Source organism: Pantherophis guttatus, chromosome 1, assembly GCF_059756535.1.
Source record: "Pantherophis guttatus breed Tessera chromosome 1, ASM5975653v1, whole genome shotgun sequence".
NCBI lineage: Eukaryota > Metazoa > Chordata > Lepidosauria > Squamata > Colubridae > Pantherophis > Pantherophis guttatus.
Genome location: NC_142063.1, coordinates 210394771 through 210419617, shown reverse-complemented (window position 1 = coordinate 210419617; position 24847 = coordinate 210394771). Strand labels below are relative to the sequence as shown.

Sequence of the window (24847 nt, the reverse complement as noted above, 5' to 3'; positions counted from 1 at the left end):
AAATTTCCATCACTAAGCAATGCAGGTATGAAATGCAATATCACATATCTGTATTGTTTAACAACAACAATCCCAACAGTCCAGGCTGATATCATAACCTCAGGACGGTGTGGGTCATTAAGCAGGAAGAAGCAATAGCCCCAAACAAGTACACAAGTACACAAGTGCCATGGTTCTGTGGGAGGATACTACAGGCAGGTGCTTCTGGCCATAGGCAGGTTGGCAGGGGCCACAGGTGGGAACCTCTGAGTTGGGGCAGGCACTTTTGATCATGGACAAGCCAACAGGGGTTGTCGGCGGCCACTTCTGAACACAGGCAGGTTGGCAAGGATCAAGATAAGGTGCTATGGAGCATGGATAGATTGGCAGGCATGAAGGTGCTATGGAGTATGACATTCCTGTAATCTCTTATTCCATAGTGGGGTTCCTTGGGAAAAAAATAGTGGGAATGATTTATGTGAACAACTTCAAATCTTCCCTTCTGGCTTCCCCATTGACTTTGCTTATGGGAACCCAGCAGGAAAAGTTGCAAATGGTGATCATGTGACATCATAATCACAAGCTGGGCACCTAATACCTGGACCACAATTACATGATCGCAGGGATGCTGCAGCAGCCACAACTTCACAGTCAGGTCATAAGTCCCCTTCATTCGGTGCTGTTATAATTCTGAACAATCGCTGAACGAGTGGTCGTATTTCAACAACTACCTCCATTATGTGTCAAGTATATATATACACATATATTCCAGATCCACACAATAAGACATCCTAAGAAATATGGTCTAATCTCTTCTTCTGCAAAAGAAGAGATGTCTTCCTAACATATGGTTTGGCAGTTAAAGCAATGATAGAAGCAGCTACCACGTGTGGTTTTGTGTTTTAATCTACTTTAACCTGTGACAGTGATACTATGAAAAGCAAAATATATGTGAAAATAAGGAACCATGATGTCACTGATGGTTATGCTGTAGATAGTGATCTGCATGGTGCATGCTTAGAGATGATACATTAAGCATTCACAGAATTGCAGAGTTACTGTTCACGTTCAGGGTTTAATAATACAGCAAACTGAAGTACAATGAACCTTTTTCTAATGTAAGTAACCTCCTCCTGATCCTCAACATAAATTAAGTAACAGCATTCAACCATAAATAAAAGAAATAAATAGGAAAAAATTACCAATACATTGCACCTTTTCTGCTGCTTATATTTTTAGACAGGAGTCCTCTCCTTTGTAAAATGTGATGTGCATTGCATTAACAATCACATGTTTTTATTACACCTTTTAAAACATCACTAGATAATCCAACAGTTTTTTTTAATGAAAATAAACAAATCTGCAATAATAGTATATTACTATTATTATTGCAAGAAGCATTCTCTAGGTGTTGGCTATTAGGGGATGCCATCAGGCAGGCGCTAGAAAGAGAGCCTTTTTTGTTATGGAACTCACCCTTTAGAATGTCGTATCTCTGAAGATCAAATTGACCTTGATCCTACTGGCTTTTTGTAAGATCTTAAAGACTTGGTTTTGCCAGCGGCTTTGGGGAACCAGGAATGTGCCGTGGTGGTGCAATGGTTAGAATGCAGTATTGCAGTATTCCGCTCACTGCTGGGTGTTCGATCTGCACTGGCTCAGAGTTGACTCAGCCTTCCATCCTTCCAAAGTCAGTAAAATGAGGACCCAGATTGTTGGGGGGCAATATGCTGAGTCTGAAAAGCGCTTAGAGGGGGCTGTAAAGCACTGTGAAGCGGTATATAAGCTTAAGTGCTATTGCTACGCAACGAAGTTTGTACAATTGCTTTTCTGCTTGTTGTTAGCAGTTCTTGGTATACCTTGGCTAATGTCTGGGTTGTTGCATGGCTTTTTATACTGTTTTATACGTATTACTGTATTTTTTTTTCCACATAACTTAAATTGCTCTGAGCCACCCAGAGTCATGGATTTGTGATGGTAGCTATATAAATTGAAATAATAAATAAGTAATAATAATACAAATATCTCTTGACTAAGTGCAGTTGAAAATATAGATTCTGCTCTGCATTTTACATATGACAGGTTGAAAGATATACAAAGTAGACAGCACTTACTCTGCCAACCCTAATATGGTTTCCCTCTTGTATTGACCATCTGCTGTAAACCTTTGGACATCCACTCCTTTGCCAAGCCCTTGAAGAATTTGAGCCTGGGTGAAATCCAAGAGTCGTTCATTATAGTACTGAAGATGTTTAATCAGAATTGCTATTTCTTCTGGCCAGTCCGCGTAGCTGGAGTTGGTAACATGGTTTGTGACCATCTGAATTAAATCTTTGGGGTCAGCCTGTAGAATTAATTCACAACACAATGAGATTTACATTTGTCCAATTAATCATGTTTGAATGTTATGATGACATTTTTAAATTGTCTTCAACTAAAAAGGGGGCATATTGGGGGTGGGGGGGAGAGAAAACATCTTACCTTTATACCTTTTAATCATTTCCAAAGAAAAGCAAGACAGCAAGCAAGCAAACAAACAAAAAAAGCTGCTTCTCTTTAAAACACACTGCTAGCAGCAACAATCAAAAACCACCTTACTTTCTCAAATTTTGCAGATTCCTCCACTAGCAAACTTTTGTACTATATGCATTTCTTAAATTACAATTGATCACAAAAATTGTCAGGGAATAAATGTATTCTTTTTTAAGCGGGGAAACACTCAAACTCTTAAAAGTTATTCCAAATCCTTAAACCTATTTATTTAAAATATAAGAGTTCTGGTACCCTCAGAACCAACCAAAAACCTTGAACATTTCTTTCAATTTTGCCAGGAAATAAAAGTGATTAGTGAGTTCTTTTTCTTTTTAAAGATCAAAATATAGAAGTTTCTTTCAAACCTCCACTTTGTTTTGTTTTCAGTTAGGCAGCTTTATCTCTTTATAAGGAACTACTCCATGTACAAATTTTGTTCAATTTTTCAAAGATAAGTAAAATTTATTTTTCCTTGTTAATTTACAAGTCTCTTATTTGCAAACAAAAATTTAGCTTTTACTTCTGGGTGGAAGTGAAATGAGCTTAAATGTTTTCCAAATTGTAGTTCAAATTAAATATTATCAGTATAAATACCTAATAAAAATTCCTGCATTTTATAATATTGCTTTATATAACTGTGACTTTACCACTTTCATGGTGGGGTCAAGATCCACAATTTACTTAGTTCCATCAAGTACTGAGACATATTATAAGATTTCACTACATCCCATTCTATTTTTATAAAATATTACTGGTTGCTCTTCACAGTAACCTGATAAAGGTTTCTTTTAAGTTATCAATAACTAAAACACCATTTACTTGTTTGAAACGATATAACTGCATTCCAGAAAGTATGTTCTACTTATATTGGAATTTTAAAAGGTTATCAATCTACAAAATATGATCATTTGACCTACACTGCTGTCTTGCCAATTTTTGAAGTTGAAGATTTAACTATACATGCTGACAACAAATACATGTTTTAATGTACAGGTCTCTTTCTCCTGAATTGATATAAAGAAGGCTGAGTTGCTGCATCCTTCCCTTTAACTACAGTTATTTTTCTTAAAATCCCTCTTAAGAATCACTACTTCAAAAGTTAAATCAACGTTTTGGACTTGACAGACTATTTTTAAAACAGTCCTATATATCAGCATTATTTTGGTACTGTCTGAATAAGCTAAAATGACTGCTTTTAGAATTAAAAGTCTAACCATGCTGCCTAGCAATTCTGGAAGTTTTAATATCGGGTAGCAATATTTCTGGAATGTGTTACTCTCATACTTAGAGATGACTGATACTCTTAGGTATATTCATTTGTCTGTTCTTACATCTGCAAAATAAAGAACTTATCTGACTATATTGTACTTGTCAGCTTCTGGTACAAACAACTTCCTGAATATGGGTTTAAGCATATGGAAAATCCAGATTCGTAATCATGCCCAGCCTGAAGTCTAATGATAATCTATTTTGGGAAAACTACACTGGGGATTTTGTTCTTCTACAGGATTCAAGATAAAAGGCCAATATTCAAGTTGGCTAAGATACTGTAACTAGGTTGCTCCTGATTAAGATTTAACTTGCACATTGGATTTATAGCTTAGTTTTAGTGTGTATTTGTTGAAAAAAAATAAATATAAACTAACCTTGTAAAGGAGGTGGCATTCATCCTTGAAACACGGCGCCAAGTGAGCATAGATTTGTAGACTATAGTAATAACTTGCCAGCTGGAGTGAGAGAGCAGAAGGAGACTGTTTTTCAAAGCACTTGTTGGCATCCACTACCTAGAGGTTTAAAGAGGAGAATTAATGTAGCTAACACAAAATTATATTGATAAGCATATCATGTCTTTAATGACTGCTTTAGAATAATAATAATCGAAAGAATATGGCATAAATAATATAAAAATTTATAATAAAAAATAAATAAAATTAAGGTATAAAAGGGCTGTGGAGGTTCCAATGGTTATCAGCATATAGGCTACTATACCCCCCCCCAAAAAAAAAATCTTGGATGGCACTTATAAAATCTGCATGTTGACAAAATTTCCATTGGTCAATTACAAAGGCCATTCTGCTTGGATCTGCACGTTATGCAGAACTTCAGATGAATTGATGTTCTCCTGCCCTACCCCAAAACATATTTTCTTCTGCTTGACTGGAGGTCTACAGCCTCATTTGAATTTAGAAAAGAAAATCCAGTACTTCTAAGTTCTTCTTATAACTCAACCCCTCCAAGACCGAGTGGCTGTGGCTGCCGGTGTCCCGATATAGCCAGCTGGTGCCATCGCTGGCTATTGGGGGCGAGTCATTGGCCCCCACGGAGAGGGCTCGTAACTTGAGCGTCCTCCTGGATGCACGGCTCTCTTTAGAAGAGCATATGACGGCCGTGGCCAGGGGGCCTTTCTATCAGGTTCGCCTGATACGCCAGTCACTGCACGGTCACTCACGCCCTCGTCACCTCTCGCCTGGACTACTGCAATGCTCTCTACATGGGGCTCCCCTTGAGGAGCACCCAGAGGCTCCCACTGGTCCAGAATGCAGCCACACGGGTTATTATGGGGGCGACATGGTGCTCCCATGTAACACCTCTCCTGCGTGAGCTGCACTGGCTCCCGGTGATCTTCCGGGTGCGCTTCAAGGTATTGGTTCTCATCTTTAAAGCGCTACATGGCTTAGGGCCCGGGTATTTACGAGACCACCTTCTGCCACCGATAACCTCTCACCGGCCAATCCGCTCCCACAGAGAGGGTCTCCTCAGGGTGCCATCGGCCAAGCAATGTTGACTGATGACCCCCAGGGGGAGAGTCTTCTCTGTGGGGGAACCCGCCCTCTGGAACGAGCTACCCCCAGGAATATGACTGATCCCAGACCTCTGTACTTTCCGTCGAGCTTTGAAGAACTTTCTATTTCAGCAAGCCGGGCTGGCTTAAAATTTTAATGGGTTATTTTATGGGTAAAGGGTTTTAAATTTTGGGAAGCCAATTTGATTTAATTCTGTTTTAATTCATCTTAATTTTTATATTGTATGTATTTTAATCTTGGCTGTTCACCGCCCTGAGTCCTTCGGGAGAAGGTCGGTATACAAATTTAATTAATAATAATAATAATAATAATAATAATAATAATAATAATAATAATAATAATAATAATAATAATTTTTATTAAATTTATTAAAATATAAAATACAAGTGAAAATAAAGAGTGGGGAAGGGAAAAGGGAGTGGAAGAAGTGTGAGATAAAGGGAATGTACTGCACCATTCTTTTTGGCGCAGTACAATAAAAATAATAACATTACAGCTTCAACTTTTTGCTTTTGCATACTTAATATATACAAGCCATTTCTATAACAACAAATGTATCTAATCAGCAAATCCCAAAGTCAAACTTTTATTTTTTTTCTGCCTCAAGCACAAAATCTAGAAGCAGTAGTATTTAAAAGTTCTTACAGCTGGAGGCAGCTGCAAATCCTAACTCTATTTTGGCTATCCTATAACTTTGGGGGACACGGGGGGAAACAGTCTGACAATAAAAACAATGATTTTGGAATGATTTGTAGGTGCCAACTCTGACCATTAGAAGTGGTAGGGGAAGCTCAGATTAGCCTGGCTAGATGGGATTGATCTGAGATGTGAATGTGACAATAAAATAAATAAATAACTCCCAGGCAAGGTATGCAGTGTTATACTTTATTTCTGTCTGATATTCAGAAAATACAGCTAATTAATTCACTGAATAAATGAATTGGTTTAGAAGGTTTATTTCATGAATTTATATAGTCTTTGCCTATAATATTAGTCTACACAAAAGATCAAGATTTTAGAGATGAAAAACAATTGTGTATGTCTGATAAATTGTTCATGTGAATTTTTTAAAAAATATCTTTTTAATGTTGGACCTTTAAAGTAGCATGGTTTAGGATTTGGTTTGGCGGCTTGATTTTTGTGGTTCAGTGTCAATTGAATCAAAACTGGGGCACTGAAAGGCTGGTGCACTAGACCGAAGAGGAAGTATGATTTCTTCCCCCAGCAACCGCACATCAGATTATGTGTTGAAATTTCTTCAGGACCTAATATAACAGAAGCGTGCTTTTTATTGAGACGAAGCATTCTGTATGTTCATCCTATAAAGAAAATTAAATTCATATATATAGTACAAGGAGCAAGTAAGAGATTAGAGCAGTAAAGAAGCACGTTTCATCCATGAACATACCTGGGGTAAAGCAAGCAGGTAAGCAAGAGATAATGTCATGTCATTTGGCAAAGCTTCGCTGGCCAACTGTAACAGGACTGCAAAAGAGAAAGAGACATAAAAGTTCAAATGTTGACATCTCCAACTTTTGAACATATTAAGTTCTATATATTTTTTTTATTTGGTTCCAGATATAAGGGTCATGTATTGTATACATTCAATTAATGTTAATCAGTTCAATTAATGTATAATTAGCCTGAGAGAATGCTTTGGTTTATTTTCCAGTCAGGGTGATAGGGCAGTATAGGGCAGATGTCAAACTGAAGAGTTGAAACATTTTTCAGGCTGATTTACATTACCAAATCGGCTGGCTTTAAAACTAAAGCAATGATATGAACGTTTAGAAAAAGAAGCAGTATGATCCTGTGAAATAAGTTGCTTCTGCCAGTCAGCACATCTGTATTTATCACTCTTTATGTAACACAAGACTCAACCATTAATCAAGCATTTATCATGGGAAAGAATGCAGCAAGCATATAACCATTTTATAAACCATTACTGCAGTGAAAGAGTTATGGAAATATTTGAAATCTATAATTCAATATTCCAACTGGTAAGTATTCCCAGTGCGAGGAAAGATACAAGTAGCACTGAGAATGATTTCTGAGCAATACTGAACTCAGTTGCCTTTCTCCAAACCAGACTGCTGGGCCATCAAAATAAGTACAGCCTATCCAAACTGGAAATGACGTTCTACGATTTCTGTCTGGGACTGGCTATGGGATATTTTACAAGAAAGCACATATTCTCCCAAAGCAACATGGACTTTCTTTAAGCACCCTAATCATCTAATGCCTATGTATGTATGTATGTATGTATGTATGTATGTATGTATGTATGTATGTATGTATGACTTAATCAAAATTATATAGCTGCCCATCTGAACAATATTGTGGTGTTAAAAAATAATGTATATAATGTATAATAATATTATAATTATAATCTGTCGTACAGACACCCTGATGTTCAGACTGGATTTGACATTTTTGTTTACCTATCGAGTCCTTATCAAGGACCAGAGATGGGCAGATGTGGTTCTTGATGGTGTTACAGATACTGTCACAGGATGTAAGCTGTTCCAAGTAAAGCTGTCTTTTGCAATTGACTGATAGTGATTCCATCAATGCTGATGAAGTTCAAATGGTGCTACAATTATTTTGGGATTGCACCCAATTTGGACTTGATCTGTAATAACAGACCATTATTATTATTTTTTTCCAATTGCTGTGTATTTGTGACGGGTAAACAGTTTTTCTTCCAGTAGTTCTGAAGCTCTTGGCCCTGATTGCTCAGCCAATAGTGCTGAGTTCTGTAGCCTATTTTTTTACCAGATGTCCAGAAACTCCAATGCCTAGACCGGTTCTTGTTGACCCAGGTGATGACTGAGCCGGTTTGGGTTTTAGTAATTTATGTCTCACCGTATTTTTTGCGGAAGAGACACTCTTTGTCTGAGTCCTCTGATGAGAGCTGTGCAGTATAGTTAAACCTCTGACATAGCTCTGATCTTCCTCACAGCACACAAGCCCCACAACCATGTCAAGGTAATGCCCCACTGGAGGTTAATTATACTAATGATAATATTATTAGTGGAATTATGCAGAACTTTTTAAGTGTGCTAAGTGAAAAAAGAAAAACAAAAGACGTAAATCTTTTCTTATCCTGTTATTAGAATTCTGATCCAACGGAAGCTGAACTAAGTTAGGAAGCTCTGAATATTCCAAAACTGTTGTTAAGAAAGCAGTAGAGGACTATGCACGAACTGTCATTTTGTTTATTGTTATTATGTGGCAGATCCAAAGTTAGGGATTCAATCCTCAGGATTTACAAGAAAGGCTGGAAAAATATCCCTTCAAGAAAAATTAAATCAGATTAAATGAACAGCCTAATCCAGTACAATACAACTTCTGATAAGACTTTCTCCAATCACAATAGCACAATTTTCTTCAAATACAAAGTTTAAGAAATATATATTACAGAAAAACTATGAATCAGAGAATAGCTTGCAGAGACTATTAATGAGAGAAGTTCAATGTAATTTTAAAGCCCTCAAATTCTCACTTAGATCCCCTCCCCCATTCCACTCTATGCAAATATAAACATAATACTTTACATCAGTTATGCTATTCAGTATCAAGAAGAAGAAAGTAAAATCTGAATACAAAATCTAGACTCAAGCTGATCAGGTGTTCAGAGAAATCACAAAATCAACAAATAAAAGCATAAAGATTATGATGAGAATTGAGGAAATCTGTTATGGAACTTCAACTAGAAAAAAAACTGATTCTTTTTTTTTCTTTCTTTCTATGTTTTGTTTAGTTTTATATTTAGCAAATGTTCAGAACTATTGAAATACAGGGAAAGAATCTTACAAATAATGTCAAAAGAAAGTTTTGAAAACCAGAGGAAAATTTTGGTGGATTTATGCTGTATATTTTTAAACTCTCCACATTTATTTTGCTTGCTGACCTAGCAATATGGCATTATAGCTAGGATACATGTGAAAAACTTGCAAGATCCATGCACTGTCTAAGCATGTATAGCATCCTATATCATAAAACAAAATGTGTGGGTCAAAATAATTGATTTTTCTCCTCAATTATTCCATAAATGTACTAAATATATATACCATAAATATACTGGGTGGTGGTGCAGTGGTTAGAATGCAGTACTGCAGGCTAATTCTGCTGACTGTCGACTGCTGTTCGGAAGTTTGATCCTGACTGGCTCAAGGTTGACTCAGCCTTCCATCCTTCTGAGGTCGGTAAAATGAGGATCTAGATTGTTGGGGGCGATATGGCTGACTCTGTAAACCGCTTAGAGAGAGCTGTAAAGCACTATGAAGCAGTATATAAATCTAAGAGCTACTGCTACTGCTAAGTGCTAAACAAGTGAATAAAATCTCTTAAAAGTCCTCCAAAGAAGAATCTTACTTCTACTAAAAGGAATTGATAAGATTCTGAACTAGATCCTTTTTTCTCTGAAGTATCATACACATGCGGAGTCATAGGGCATCATCCTGTATATTCATATTCAGCAGTTTCCCTGGAAACTTTGACAGTGATAGATTTTCTTAGGCCAACAATGTCAAATAACATTTATCTACATTAAAACAAGTCAGTTATAAATGAGCAACCTTGTATGAATGTCCATGTGGGAAAAAACATGTAAACAAAATTAATTAGTGTGATTTTTCATCATGCCATTCCCTTTTGGAATAATCGATGTTATACAAGGCACGGAAAAAGAATAAAAAATAAATAAATAAATTAAAAAGGAAAGGAAATATAACTATAATTTAGTCCACCATCATCCTCTATATCTGTCTGTCCAAATACCCATGTTTCCATTATATAAATTTCTACACTGCCCATATGACTAAACCAACTCAACTGCTTTTGTCTCAGTTACCTTTTTTTATATTCAATCCACATCCATTCAACATGCATTCATTCCTGATCCTGTCTTCTCCCGTTTTTCTTCTTCGGGAGCGTGTTCAATTTATGTTTATGTTTCTCTTGATAGCCAACTCTCACTTCCATATAACTAGGAGAGCAAAAGCATATTCCTATAGACAGCCATTGAAGCATCTTTTGACAAGCATACATCCTTTGCAACAGACGACATACTGCCCATTAAGGTCAAAAGCTTCCCAGGCACAGTGAGCAAGCTAATCCCCTGGAGTTTTTGTATACACTAAAACGGCAACCCTCCAAATGTCAGACATAGTGCAATTTTATATATGAATTAAACAAACTCCACAACTAATCCATAAAGCAAACCACAGTGATATTTCAACAATTCTCTTGTTACACCATCTCCATCTGCAGTCTTACAACTTTTTCAAAATTTTCACAACTTTCATTACATTGTTGTCATTATAGATCAGTATACCATGCAAATTTCTAATATATTCTTTCCAGCATTCCCCCATTTCAGCTTCATCCCATTTAATTTAATCACTTTTATATGTAATTCTTTAGCCTGCTTATCCACTTCCAAAATCATTTTTAGTTTTATCAAAACCATCCTGCATTTTCTTAGTCTTTCTAATCTTTCCTTGTTCCCTTTGACTATATTCTTTGAAAACTTTCCTCCTCTAAATGCATTATATAGTATCTTCCTCTTATTCTCTCCCTCTCTGCAATACAAATTTCTGCAGCACTTAGCAATGTAATTGTTTTAGTTCTGTTCCAAAGCAGCTTCCATGGCATTTCTTATGTCTATTTTCTATTTTTCATATAGGATTTCTCTCTCTCTTATAGTTTTTTCTTTTATTTCTTTCCTTTTTGAAGACTATCTAATAATGGCTGTCCCTCATTCAAAACTTCTCATCACCCTTGTATCTCAATCTACTATAAACAATCTAATCTATCATGTTTTGACCTTTATTCCTTTGCCATATATTCACCTAAATTGACCAAATGTTTAACCATATTACAAACTATGACTGTACGTATTTTCCATGTATTGTCCATGACATGGGTAGAATGACACCATTGACATTGACAAAATCATGTTCAGTCAATTGGAAAAGGCAGCTTTATAGCTTACATCCTGCAGTGATACTTTTAACATCATCAAACAACATCTTCCCGTCTAAGGAGGTCCTGGGGAAGGAATTGATAGGAGGATAAAAATGCCAAATCCAGACTAAACATCTGGCTGACTGTGCAACGAACTATGAGGATTATGATACAGCACATATAGTATACTGTTATGACATCCTAGGTTCTTGGGAAGAAGTCAATGTGTATGAAGGCCAATACCACCTAAAAAACTGTTAGCTGTGATTTCACATTGTTGTGTATATATATTAATATATAAAAATTAATTAATATATTAATAGAACACATTGTATGTCCAGATAAACATGTATATATTTTACCTTCTGTAGCAGGAAACAGATCATGTCCTTCACTTTTAGTTTCTGCAAGCTTTCCTGTTCTCAACAATACTTCTGCAAAGCTTTCCAAAGGAGCATGTTCATACATGGTATAAGTTATTTCATTCTGTAGAACAGGAGTTTAAAGCACAGCAGAGTATTTAAATATTTCAACTACTCCTAAAATAATTATTATAGCTAGATATGCACTTAATATTCAATACGTTAACTCTTCCCAATGCTAATTGGATAAGATCTCATAAGATCTCTATTATCTAGCTCCAGAACATTGTGTAAGTCAGGTTATTAGGAATGTTTAAAAAGTACTAGTAGGCTTTAAACTTACATCTGAAAGATATGGATTGTCAATCAGAGTTTCGTAAAATGGATGACACCCTTGTTTTTCAATTGTTGCATTTGCTCCAGAGGTGTTTTTTAATACATCTCCAAACTCTTGACCCTTTCAGAAACAGAAGGAAAGCCATTATTAAAATCACATCAGATGTTAAGATATCATAAGATATCGGGACTTATATTTTAATTCTCTATTTCACTCCAGCAATAAAATTAAGGGAAAATCTGAACAGCTGCACACAAAGATGAAAATGCATACTCCAGGACTATAATATTTCTGCGTATTTTCTGTTGTCCGATGAAAGCCCATAACATAATCCCCTATGGAACACAAAGTAATGATGCACTTAGCAAACCAAAGCATAACAACCGGAAAACTAACATATGGTTTCTTCTTACATGCAACGGTCGAAGATAAGCTATTGACTTCTTCCACCACTGTCGATCACTGACAGCATGCAACACAGCCTTCGTGGTCAGAGTTGTGTTAGAAAGGACCTTCATGGTTTTAGCTGTGGTCCACTGCAGGAGATCAGCAGACTGACTAGAGGAAAAGCTGTTATCAGCCTGTGAATTTATGCAATACACAACACGTAAGCATTAAATGCTATCTGCCAAAGAAAACATTTTTTAAATCAAGACATGCAAAAAAAAAAAAAGCATAAAGCATCTTCCAAAGGTTAGCCAATTTCAACCATTACATTTCCTGCATGTGCCATGTGAATATGGGGTAACAAAATCACATTTCATTCTCGGTTATAAATGCATATTTTAATACAGTACTGCAGTTTCCAACATGAGTAAAACAGTTTTGCGATTACACTTAATTTAACTATAACATTTCAAAATGTGTTTTAGAAGCTTACAGTAATCAGCTATTGATTAAAAGCCTGTTAACGAATCTTGACAACTGATAAAAAAATATTTTTGCTTTATTCCAAATGTTTGGAAGGAAGAGTTTGAATATCTAATTATACATTACAAAATTAGAAGCATTTCAGTCTCATTAAGATTATCGTGGTTGACATTACAAACTTCAAATAGATACAACAGTAAACCAATAAACAAAGCTTTGCTGAAAGTTTGCTGAAAGAAAAAGCTATAAATAATATGTTTAGTTTGGCAGAGTGCCTTTCTAAAATAAGCATGATATTTCCACATAGTAGAAGAGCTTGTCTAGCAAGTTTAGCTTAGCTTAGAATCAATTATTGATTTAGAAGGAAGGCTGACCATAATAGTGCCTATTAATATCCATAAAGCATTTTTTTCTTGATATACATTTTTATTAAAATGTGTTCCTTTCTAGAACATTCTAATGGCATGAAAAACTATATCACATGTAAGTATGCACTTAGGGAAGCATGAAAACCACAGAAGAATGGATTTCTCAACTGATCAGACATCCAGCATTGTCTTTCATATCTTTATTCTATCAAATACCTGATTTCATCCTGGAAACTAATCATGTAAGATTGAGGAGCTGTGGGAAAGGAAAGGGGGAGTAGAGATAGCTGAGGGGAATATGAAGCCAAAATAACATTCTTTCTTCTGGGAACCAAGGACACTCTCACCCAGTTGGGAGGCATCTGGGATGGGGATAGAGACCTGATTGGGGCATGTGATGGTTGTGTGTAATGTGGGGAAGAACTTTGGATTTGAACTGGGTGGGGAAAACCTGGGGGGACTTCAGATTCGGGTTTCCACCAACTGTGCCAATATGACATGCCTAATAAATCTATACTTTGAGGAACCCTGCCTTGGAGTTTTGATTTCCTATGGGCTGTTACTTGGAACCCTGTCACTATGTAGATAAAAAAATCACACATTTGATCCTGTATAACGTATATATTTGGAAGGCAAGCTGGATGCCATCTAGGGATCTGCCTGATTTATAACAAGATTTGGTTAGAGTTACACTATAAGACTAAATGGCTGTGTGAATTTGGAATACTCAGGACTGGAAATGTTAGAACTGAATAAGACTGGACTTCTTTTGGGACTGGCATGCAATTTTGGAGGGTCTCCTTGGACTCACACCTCCTGCTCAAACAGCAGGTAGAAGCTGTGGCCAGGAAAACCTTTGCAGAAATATTTCTTATATGCTAATTATGACCTTAGACCTGGATGTCCTTTGGACAAGTACTCGTGCCTTGGTCACGTGCCTCTTTCATGGATTATTCCAAAGTGTTCTATATGGAGCTGCTCTTGAAGACCACTTGGAAGCTTCAACTGAGACAGGCATCTATTGGCATGCACAGCATGGCCATGTAAACCTTCTGCTTCATGAGCAGCCTTGTTACTGGTAGGGTTCATTTAATTTAATTTAATTTAATTAATTCAATTTATATGCCGCCCCTCTCTGAAAACTCAGGGTGGCTCACAATACATTTTAAAAAATCATTATAAAAACATTTAAAAATTAAAAACATTAAAAACATTAAAAACTCATTCACGCCATTCTTCACAAGAGCGAGATCAATGGCCCCAGGCCTGCCGGAAAAGCCAGGTCTTCACCGCTTTTCGGAAGGCCAATAGGGTGGGGATGGTCCGGACCTCAGGAGGTAACTGGTTCCAGAGAGCTGGGGCTGCCACAGAGAAGCCCTCCCCTGCGGGCCTGCCAGCCGGCACTGTTTAGCTGACAGGACCCGGAGGAGACCAACTCTGTGAGATCTTACTGGTCACTGGGAGCTATGTGGCAGAAGGCGGTCTCGAAGATAACCTGGCCCTGAGCCATGTAGGGCTTTAAAGGTAATAACCAACACCTTGAATTGGTGTAATGTGGGTGTACCTAGGTGCACCCATGACAGCTCACGCGGCTGCGTTCTGGACCAACTGTAGTCTCCGAACACTTTTCAAGGGTAGCCCCTTCATGATGCAATTCAAGGTGCTGGTAGTTATACATAAAGCCCTCTGAGACATAGGATCTAGTTATCCGAGAGAAAACCATTTTCCATAATTTCTATATGATAAGGGAGAATTGGAGTTGCATCTATTGAACAGTGTCATCTAATAGGACCTAGGAAGTATGCCTTGCTCTTTGGAACTATTCCCCCACCAAGGTTTGTCTCCCTCACTCCCTTGACATCAATCCAAAGAACCTTTTAAACATTACTTTTTTCATTTAAATATTGTATGCAGATCAGAACTGTAATGGAATCAGATAGCTTTATTAAGTATTTTTTTAAAAAAAATTAAACCTGATTTCTTGCTTTGTCAGATTACATGGTTGTTACATCTAGATTACATAGTTGTTACAGAGAAAGAGAGCGTTCAAGAGAGAATATTGTTGAGTCAAGATATTATCTTTTAATTATATTTCTAACTGCTTTGCAAAACATATTTTAATTATAGCTCAAAGAAACCTTGATTAAAAATTTCAAACCTATTGTTACTTAAAGTAGACCCACTGAAATATGTGACATTGATAATTTTGATAAGTAGGAGCAACTGAAAATCCATAGCTGATGACACATATTATCTAGTTCTTTGCTGGTTTAACTGATTTTATTTCTGTAAAATCATTTAGTTCATTTTTAATTTTTTAAAAGAAAAGCAACGTACAGAAATAAGAGTTTTTCTCTTAAACACAGTTATGAATTAAAGATGAGTCTTACACCTACACTTTTTCTTCCAGCTTCCAGTCAATATGGTTCAAATGAATCCAGGTTTATTGCATGTAACACTCTCTACAAGAATCAGAACTACTAATGATCAAATTGGTGGTAGATAAGAATCAATGGAATTCTAAGGTGGGCTGGACTTAGATCTCTTGTGGGAGCAAAGGGACTTAAGACTGATGACACACTTGACTCCTTCCTCAGGCTCAGCCTGCTCATCTTCTATAGTAGATTTCTTATGCTTGCTCTATAATCCCATTCCGTGAACATAAATTTGCCTCTGACAATTTTCATCATCCCAATGTTTCTTTTTATCTGTCTTCCTCAAATGGAAGAAATCTACAGCAAGTACGCATTGTTTGTACCAAAGAATACAGATCTTCCAAAATAACAGGACTGTAGTGTTCTTCAAATCAGTCGATTAATTAATTAACAGAATTTTCTTTTGCATCATGGAGAGACTCTTACAGTATCTTAAACCATTCAAAACTATATTTATAAAATTCACAAAAATTCTAGATAACCCATGGATTTATTCAACAAAACAAAAACAAAATCACCTTCTCCACGTACATGCTATCATTCCCTGTATATGTTTATCACCTAAAATCTATTTAGATTCGGTGGTGATGAATCACATAAGCATACACACACACACATTAATTTTAATGAACTGACATTTAGGGCGTGTCAAATTTTTCAACTTCCAATTTCCAAACATTACGGGTGCTCAAAAGTTGTGACATGCCTTGGGGATTGTAAAGATATTTTGGTTACTTTAATATAATTTAGATGTGCTTGGTAAGTATCTACATAAATATCATAACTTTTTAACATTTTGTTTGTTTCATATTTGCTGGTGATTTGGGGAGCAGAAATGTCTGCAGGCCAGAAGACACTTTTGCTGTTCAAAATGTTAGCGGAGTCAGGAAAAGAAACTGCAATGCATTGAATTATTTAATATAATTTAATTTAAATGTAATAAATATCTTTATCATGTATTTCATTTTTCCCTTTCCTATTACAGTGTAAAATTGGTAATAACTGTATCCAAGATTTTATAGGAATTTATTTGAAGCTGGGTGTTACAGGTGACTTTGACTCTATACTATGTTAATTGCAACAGAATCTATACAGAAAACAAGTGGTCATTTCTTTATATATTTCAAGAAACATTTTAAAAAACAAATGGGTATTTAAAGACAGCAACTATGTTCTACACCTCCTAAGCACAATAATTTCATTTCCATATAATGAAATATAATAGAACAGATAAATTAAAATCCCTTGCTTATTTTAAAAAGAGATGTAAGTATTAAGTAGATTAAAAATGAAGTTGCATCCTTTACTTTATGTTCAAAAAATTTCCTCAATTATTACCTTTAGCATTAACAAACAATAAATACCAACTTATAGTTAAGCATTATGTTTTAATCACTTAGTGCTCTAAAACATTGTTTCTTGGTTTTCGTCAAGTATCTCTTGAATACATTACAGTAATAGCATAAATTATTTAACGGTATGACAGCAGCCAAGCTTAGGCTAGGGAAGAGGTAATTCAAGAGGAAAATTGTTTTCTTTTTCTGCAGGTTCTTAAAAGACCTTTTCAGATATAATAGTTTATGCACTAATTTCTACCCACTGCCTCCTTGCCAGGTTTGATCAAGCTGAGAAGTTAAGCTAAGCCATGAAACATCAGAAGATCTTTAATTTACTGCCAGGCCCAATCAAGAAGATTTATAGTCTGAGGCCAAATCTTTGTTTCTATTTCCATGGAAGGAGACACACAACTATGGTTCAAGGATTAACTGATTGGTGTTGACCTCCTGGCAAAAACCACTATCTAGTGACCAAGTCAACAACATTTTGTTTTCCAAGTCAACTCAAATGCATCACTTAGCTCAGATGATGAACTAGCTTACCTAACAAATGAGACAGAATCTGCTAGCACCACTGGTCCTCATGCCACTCTTTAACCAAGATCCTGCAGCATCTGTGTAGCTGCCTCCTTGCCTGACAAATTTGTGAAATGACTTAAGGCTTAAGTGACTAGCTCAAAGAGGGTAGGTATTAATGGATACTTGGCATGATGTTTTGTAGCTTTAAAGCCAAACAGTTATTGTATTATTAGATAGCAACTTCTGGCCTGGGAACTACTGATTTCTATCTTGCCTTGTTGTTAGTTGCGAAGTCATGTCCAACCCATTGCGACCCCATAGACAACTTTCCTCCAGGCCTTCCTATCCTCTCTCATCCTCTGGAGTCCATTGAAGCTCACACCGACTGCTTCAGTGACTCCATCCAGCCATCTCATTCTCTGCCGTCCCCTTCTTCTTTTGCCCTCAATTGTTCCCAGCATTAGGCTCTCCTCCAGTGACTCCTTCCTTCTCATTAAGTGACCAAAGTATTTCAGTTTCATCTTCAGGATCTGGCCTTCTAAAGAGCAGTCAGGGTTGATGTCCTCTAGGACTGACTGGTTTGATCGCCTTGCAGCCCAAGGCACTTGCAGGGGTCTTCTCCAGCACCATAGTTCAAAGACCTCAATTCTTTGGTGCTCAGCCTTTCTTATGGTCCAACTTTCACAGCCATACATTGCAACTGGGAAAACCATAGCCTTGACTATACATACTTTTGTTGGCAGGTGATGTCTCCCTGCTTTTTAGTATGCTGTCTAACTTTGCCATAATTTTCCTCCCCAGGAGCAAGCGTCTTTTAATTTCTTGGCTATAGTCCCCATGTGTGGTGATCTTGGAGCCCAGGAAAATAAATCTGTCACTAAAAATTAATTAATAAAAATACCTCCATTTGTTCCCCATCTATTTGCCAGGAATTGAGAGGGTGGGATGCAATGATCTTAGTTTTCTTAATGTTGAATTATCTTGCCTACTTCAACCCTTCTATTACTTATCTTTTCTATTTTCTGTCTCACCTTGCTCTCCAAATTTAGTTTGAGAAACTGGAGTAGGTTGCCACTTTTCCTTCCATCTCCAATTCTTTCTTGTTAAAAATTCCCATGTCTTCATTTTTTCCACTTCCTACTTGGGGCAGCTTCCATTTCCATTTCTTCCTCATTAAAAACTAACACACACACTTTTCCATTTGCCTCTTCTGAATAGAGGCAGCAAAAAAGGTGGGACAGTATTTCTATTCTATGCTCTCTCATTTCAGAACTATCCCTTTCATTTTCAAATGGGGCAGTCTCTGTACTGGTTTTGCAATTTTCTTACTCCTCCCTTCAGTCATATATTCCAATCCCTCAGATAGAAACAAATAAGAAATCCATACTAAATTCCCAAAGTGTTCCTTTTTTTCAATATGCTGCTTGTATACCTTGGTCTTACTGATTGGCTCAGTGCAATTATATTAAGTTATACAAACTGCATGACATTTAAGCAATGGAGAACTTCAGAGCCAGGCTTTGAACATAGCAAAGCTAAGAGAAAAAAACTCAAGAAGCAAAGTCAAAGTCAAGCTGAGAAGCAAAGTGAGTCAAAGTCAAGCTGAGAAGTATGAAGAAGTGAGAGACTAAGTGAAAAGGACGTAAGAAAAAAGAAAGAAATTAAAAGCTATTTTTGAGAAACTAATGTTAATTCTGAAGGAAATGAAATTAGGGGGGGAACAGTATTATATAAATTTTTTTTACCTCTGGAGGACACTCTAATTTCATTCCAACTGATGATCGGGAAATGTTTACATTTTCTCCCTTTTCAGAAGGTCGTATTTTGTAGTTGACTGTGTTATAAAGAACCTACAAATAAAATTACAAATTTTGTTAAAGTACCCATTGGTGAAATTTAAAAAATCATTCAGGCCAAATCAAGACTGAATATGGTAATGACCATTTTGCACCCCCCTCCTCTCAAAAATAATTTAAATTGTTTTCCAGATGAAATTCTGATGAAAAATCAGAATCTATGCATTTCCTGTAATCATTTAAAATAATAGGCGGGGGGAGGGGGGGAAGAAGCCTATATAATATATTCTATGCATATCATGAGAAGCAATGCATATCAGTAAAAAAAGAAAGTGAAGAACAAACTGTACAAGAAGCAAGAATTTTACAGGTGATTACATTAACTTAGAAAGAACATAAATACTGCAGAATCTATAATAAGAAACAGAAATAAAACTGCATTTACTTTAAGACCTCTCCAGATTACTATTTTCATGGCAACAGAAAGCTTTGGAAACTCTACATTTTTATTGGGCTAACATATCTTCATCTTCACCGTCATCATTTAATAAATTTCCTTTTAGGAAAGACTGGAATAATAAAATGTAATTCCTATGACTAATGGCTACATTTACTCTTCATATTACAACAAATGGGAATAAACAAAGAAAGGATAAAGTTAAGTGGAAATCTTGTATGGATAATGGCAAAAATTACAATGCAATAACACTTTGAATGAATATAAAAAAACCTTACTTATGGTTCTTTGTAAACCATAAATGCCCTTGACCAGTTAGTTTGCTCCTCTCACTCTTCTGCATCCACTACTACAAACTTATGCAGGAATAAAAAAGGGGGCTATTTTAGATGTTTTGCTTCTTTTTTTGAAATGATGAATGTTATCAGCAAACCCCACAAGTCATCCACAAACCAACAATGGTTTTTGAACAAGCGTAGATGATATATTTATGCATAACAAAAAGCTAAGGGTGTGTCAATACCCAAAATTATCAAGTTTTATCGTTGTTATTCCATTCTCCCCCAATCAATTCCTAAAGATACGGATACTTTTTAAAATACACACGTCGGGCCCTGAAAACCCATTTATTTCAACTAGCTGGGCTGGCTTGAGTTAAATTTTAAATTGATTTTAAATTGGGTTGTTTTAATTTATGGCCAAAATATTTAATTATTTTAAACTGCTTTTAAATTTTGTATGTACTGTTTTTTACTTTGGCTGTTCACCGCCCTGAGTCCTATTGGAGAAGGGCGGTATAGAAATAGGAACAAATAAATAAATAAATAAATAAATAACACACACACACACAATACACACCATTGTAAATTGTAATATTAGGTATTTCCCCATTCCATTTACTGATTAGTCAAATAAGAATGTGCTTTTAACATCTGGTCTTTTTTTAGTATTATTGACTGAAAATAGAATTTTATGCAAGGAGCAAAACAAACCCATGAATACCATTTTGGCTTTGTTTTGCTATTTAAGTATTTTATTCAAAGCAATCAGTACCATATTCTACTAGCATAAAGTTGAAACTTGTTATTCTTTAGTCAGGCAGTAAATAGGACTTTAGAAAATTGTGAAATACCTCGGTCTGTAGACTATTGCTTGCTGCCAATAGCATTTCTATGGCACTTGGGGGACAGTGTGTCAAAGCATAGGCCAGGAGCTGCTGCCGAACTGCCATGTCTTGATATCCTTCTGATTGTCCTAACTGGCTACAAACCTCCCAGCTTTTAGAGTATCCTGCCATGGATATTGCAAAAAGGAACACAGAATGGAAATAGATAATGTATTAACTATATTCTTCACTCATCATTCCATCCTCAATAACTCCTTCTATACAGTATTATTAATTTATTTGCTAAATTTATATGTTGCCCATCTTGCTGTCCCATGAGATGTAATATCCAACTCTATCTCATTAGAATACACCTTCTTTCACTCAACATACAAATGCTGTTTCCCATTAAAAAAAAAAAAAAAAGACAACAACTGGTTTTAAGGCTTCTGCACTAGAAAACAAGAATCTTCCAGATTAGAAGGATGTCATAGCTTATTACAAATACCTCAGAAATTTATTTATTTATTTATTTATTTTACTCACATTTATATGCCGCCCTTCTCCCAAAGGACTCAGGGCGGCTCACAACAATAAAACACAAGACAATAAATTAATGCTAAAACAGTCCAATTACAAAATTAAAAATCCCAACAATTAGAACTAAAAACTCCCATCAGATCAAGAGATTTGCTGAGAAAGCCATGTCTTCAGGCCAGTGCGGAAAGAGCGGAGGTCAGGGGCCGTCCGGAGCTCAGCGGGTAATTCATTCCAGAGGGTCGGTGCAGCCACAGAGAACACCCTCATTCTAGGCGCCACCAGCTGACATTGTCTGGCCGATGGCACCCCAAGGAGGGCAGCCCTATGTGAACGCACAGGGCGGTGGGAGGCCGATAGGAGGTGGTCCTGCAAGTACCCCAGGCCCATGCCATGTAGGGCTTTATAGGTAAGGACCAGCACCTTGAAGCGGATCCGGAGGACCACCGGCAACCAGTGCAGCTCACGCAGTAGAGGTGTAACCCGGGAGTAACGGGAAGCTCCCGTAACAACCCGCACGGCCGCATTCTGGACCAGTTGGAGCCTCCGGGTGCACCACAAAGGCAGCCCTATGTAGAGGGCATTGCAGTAACCCAGGCGAGTGATGACGAGAGCATGAGTGACTGTACGGAGGGCATCCCTATTTAGGAAAGGCCGCAACTGGTGCACCAGGTGAACCTGTGCAAAAGCCCCCCTGGTCACAGCCGTCAGATGATCAACTAAGGACAGCCACGAATCCAGGAGGATGCCAAGATTGCGAGCCCTTTCCGAGGGAGTAAGCAGCTCCCCTCCCCTCCCGTCTTGGAGGGGTTGAGTTTGAGCCTGTTTCTACCCATCCAAACCCGCACCGCCTCCAGGCACTTAGACATCACAGAAAGGGCATCCCCGGGCTGGTCCGGAGTAAAGTTGGGTATCATCAGCATACTGATGATACCCCACCCCTAAACTACGAATGATCTCACCCAGCGGCTTCATATAGATGTTAAAGAGCAAGGGGGAGAGAACCGATCTCTGATGTACCCCACAAATGAGGGGCTTCAGAGAGGATCTCTGCCCCCCTGCCCAAACTGCATACAACCGGAGAGGTAGGATGAGAACCACTGTAAAACAGTGCCCCCCACCCCCAGCCCCCCAAGCCGTTGCAGAAGGATACCATGGTCGATGGTATCAAAAGCCATTGAGAGGTCAAGTAGGACCAGGATAGAGGAATAACCCCTGTCCCGGGCCCGCCAGAGATCATTCACCAGGGCGACCAATGCCGTTTCCGTGCTGTGTCCGCACCTGAAGCCTGATTGGTACGGGTCGAGGTAATCCGTTTCATCCAGGAATTGCGGAAGTTGGTATGCCACAACGGACTCAACAACCTTCGCTATAAAGCGAAGGCTGGAGATGGGACGAAAGTTGTTCAGGGAGGCCAGATCCAGATCAGGATTCTTGAGGAGGGGACGAACCACCGCCTCCTTAAGAGTGGTGGGGAAGCCCCCATCCCTTAAAGAAATAACAAATAATAGGCACTAATTAAGTTTCAGGAGAAAAGTAACATGGTATTTTATACAATTTAGATTCAAGAAAATTCCCAAGATCATTTTTATCATCATTTTTACCTATGGATGGGGTACAGATATACTCTACCTGAAGCCATAAGTTCTTGACAGTGCATATTTGCAGCTTTGTAATCCTGATATTTGAGTGCTTGTTCCACTAAAAGTATCAAAACCTGTCCTTTTCTCTCCATCTGGTCATCACCTACAAAATAATATATATATATATATTTATATGGCAAATCTAGATAGCATACTAAAAACCAGAGACATCACCCTGCCAACAAAAGTGCGTATAGTTAAGGCTATGGTTTTCCCAGTTGCAATGTATGGCTGTGAAAGTTGGACCATAAGAAAGGCTGAGCGCCAAAGAATTGAGGCCTTTGAACTATGGTGCTGGAGAAGACTCCTGCGAGTCCCTTGGACTGCAAGGCAATCAAACCGGTCAGTCCTAGAGGAGATCAACCCTGACTCCTCTTTAGAAGGCCAGATCCTGAAGATGAAACTCGAATACTTTGGCCACTTAATGAGAAGGAAGGACTCACTGGAGAAGAATCTATTGCTAGGAAAGATTGAGGGCAAAAGAAGAATGGGACGACAGAGAATGAGGTGGCTGGATGGAGTCACTGAAGCAGTCGGCGTGAGCTTCAATGGACTCCAGAGGATGGTAGAGGACAGGAAGGCCTGGAGGAATGTTGTCTATGGGGTCGCGATGAGTCGGGCACAACTTTGCAACTAACAACAACAAATTATATTCTTAGTGGTTTGCCTCACAATAATTAAAAATGGAATAGACAGCTACAAAAGTAATTGGTTAAACCTATGCAGCCATAGGTTTCTTGAATATAACAGCAACAACAAGGAAGTCAAACTACTAGATTTAAGGAATATAATAAAATATATTTAACTTCAACAATACAGTAGTTTTCTCATCTTTGTTGCCAGACATTTAAATGCAGAACAACTGCTTTATCCAAAATACCCAATGACATTTACTACTGAAAATTCTGTCTTGTCTACTGTTTAAAGAACATTGTATGCACCAATAGCAATTTAAATAACTGGCCAAGTGAATATTTAGATGTTGCCCTTTTTCAAATACAGGTTCATAGAACCATTAAAAATTGAACAGTGCAGTGGAAGGAGCATGTGCTATATATTAAGAAGTAAAAAAAAATAGTCACATAAGTATTGTCTGAATCTAGGTTTTAGTGGAAACCAACAGTGTACTTTTAATTATATCTTTATTGCATGTTTAGCTGATTTGTTTATTCTGAATTGGAATTTGTTTTCAAAATTAATTTCTAAAATTGGCATCTACCATTTGAGCAAGTTTTTTGACATAAAATTGGGATATAAATTCTGTAAGTAAAATTTAAATTTAAATTTAGGCATTAGAGAACAATTCCAAGAAGCTAAATCACAGCATATAATCTTAGTTAACTCTGGAAAAACAGAAGCAACAAAGTTGAAAGATATATTTCCTCTGAAAAATTGCCTCTGTGCCAGAAAAAAATAAGGTAACTAGTTTATTTACTAAGAACAAAGAAAGCAAGCTGTATCACTTATCACAGAGTTATTAATCAGTAGATATATATGGAAATATATTCCCAGAATATTGCAACAATGTGCCAGCTGGGGAAGGGGAACACCGTAAGGTATAAACATTGTAGTTGTGATACCGGGACAGCCAATGCATTCAATGATTTGTAGAAAATTCTGGATGTACTATTATTATAGCACACCATAGAAATAAAAAAACAACAACACACATTTTTAAAATTCTAATACAATTGATGAATACAGGACAAAGGTCATGCTATTACAACTGATAAACACCAAAATACAATCGATAAATGGACAGAAGCCTCTTCACAACTTATTACCTTTATTGTTAC

General features: G+C 37.1%; 1 protein-coding gene across 2 annotated transcripts in view; it reads right to left on the bottom strand.

The window, feature by feature from the left end:
* NBAS (NBAS subunit of NRZ tethering complex) overlaps positions 1-24847 on the bottom strand; it is a 152099-nt gene that overhangs the window by 45676 nt on the left and 81576 nt on the right. The window contains exons 33-41 of one of the 2 annotated variants that reach the window (XM_034432128.3): positions 23041-23154; positions 20899-21056; positions 19259-19363; positions 12398-12565; positions 11991-12104; positions 11648-11771; positions 6724-6800; positions 4158-4295; positions 2094-2323 (exon numbers count right to left, since the gene is read on the bottom strand). In XM_034432128.3, the coding sequence (XP_034288019.2) occupies positions 2094-2323; positions 4158-4295; positions 6724-6800; positions 11648-11771; positions 11991-12104; positions 12398-12565; positions 19259-19363; positions 20899-21056; positions 23041-23154 (1228 nt within the window). The remainder of the gene's footprint in view (positions 1-2093; positions 2324-4157; positions 4296-6723; positions 6801-11647; positions 11772-11990; positions 12105-12397; positions 12566-19258; positions 19364-20898; positions 21057-23040; positions 23155-24847) is intronic. The other variant, XM_087882370.1, reaches the window with a different exon arrangement.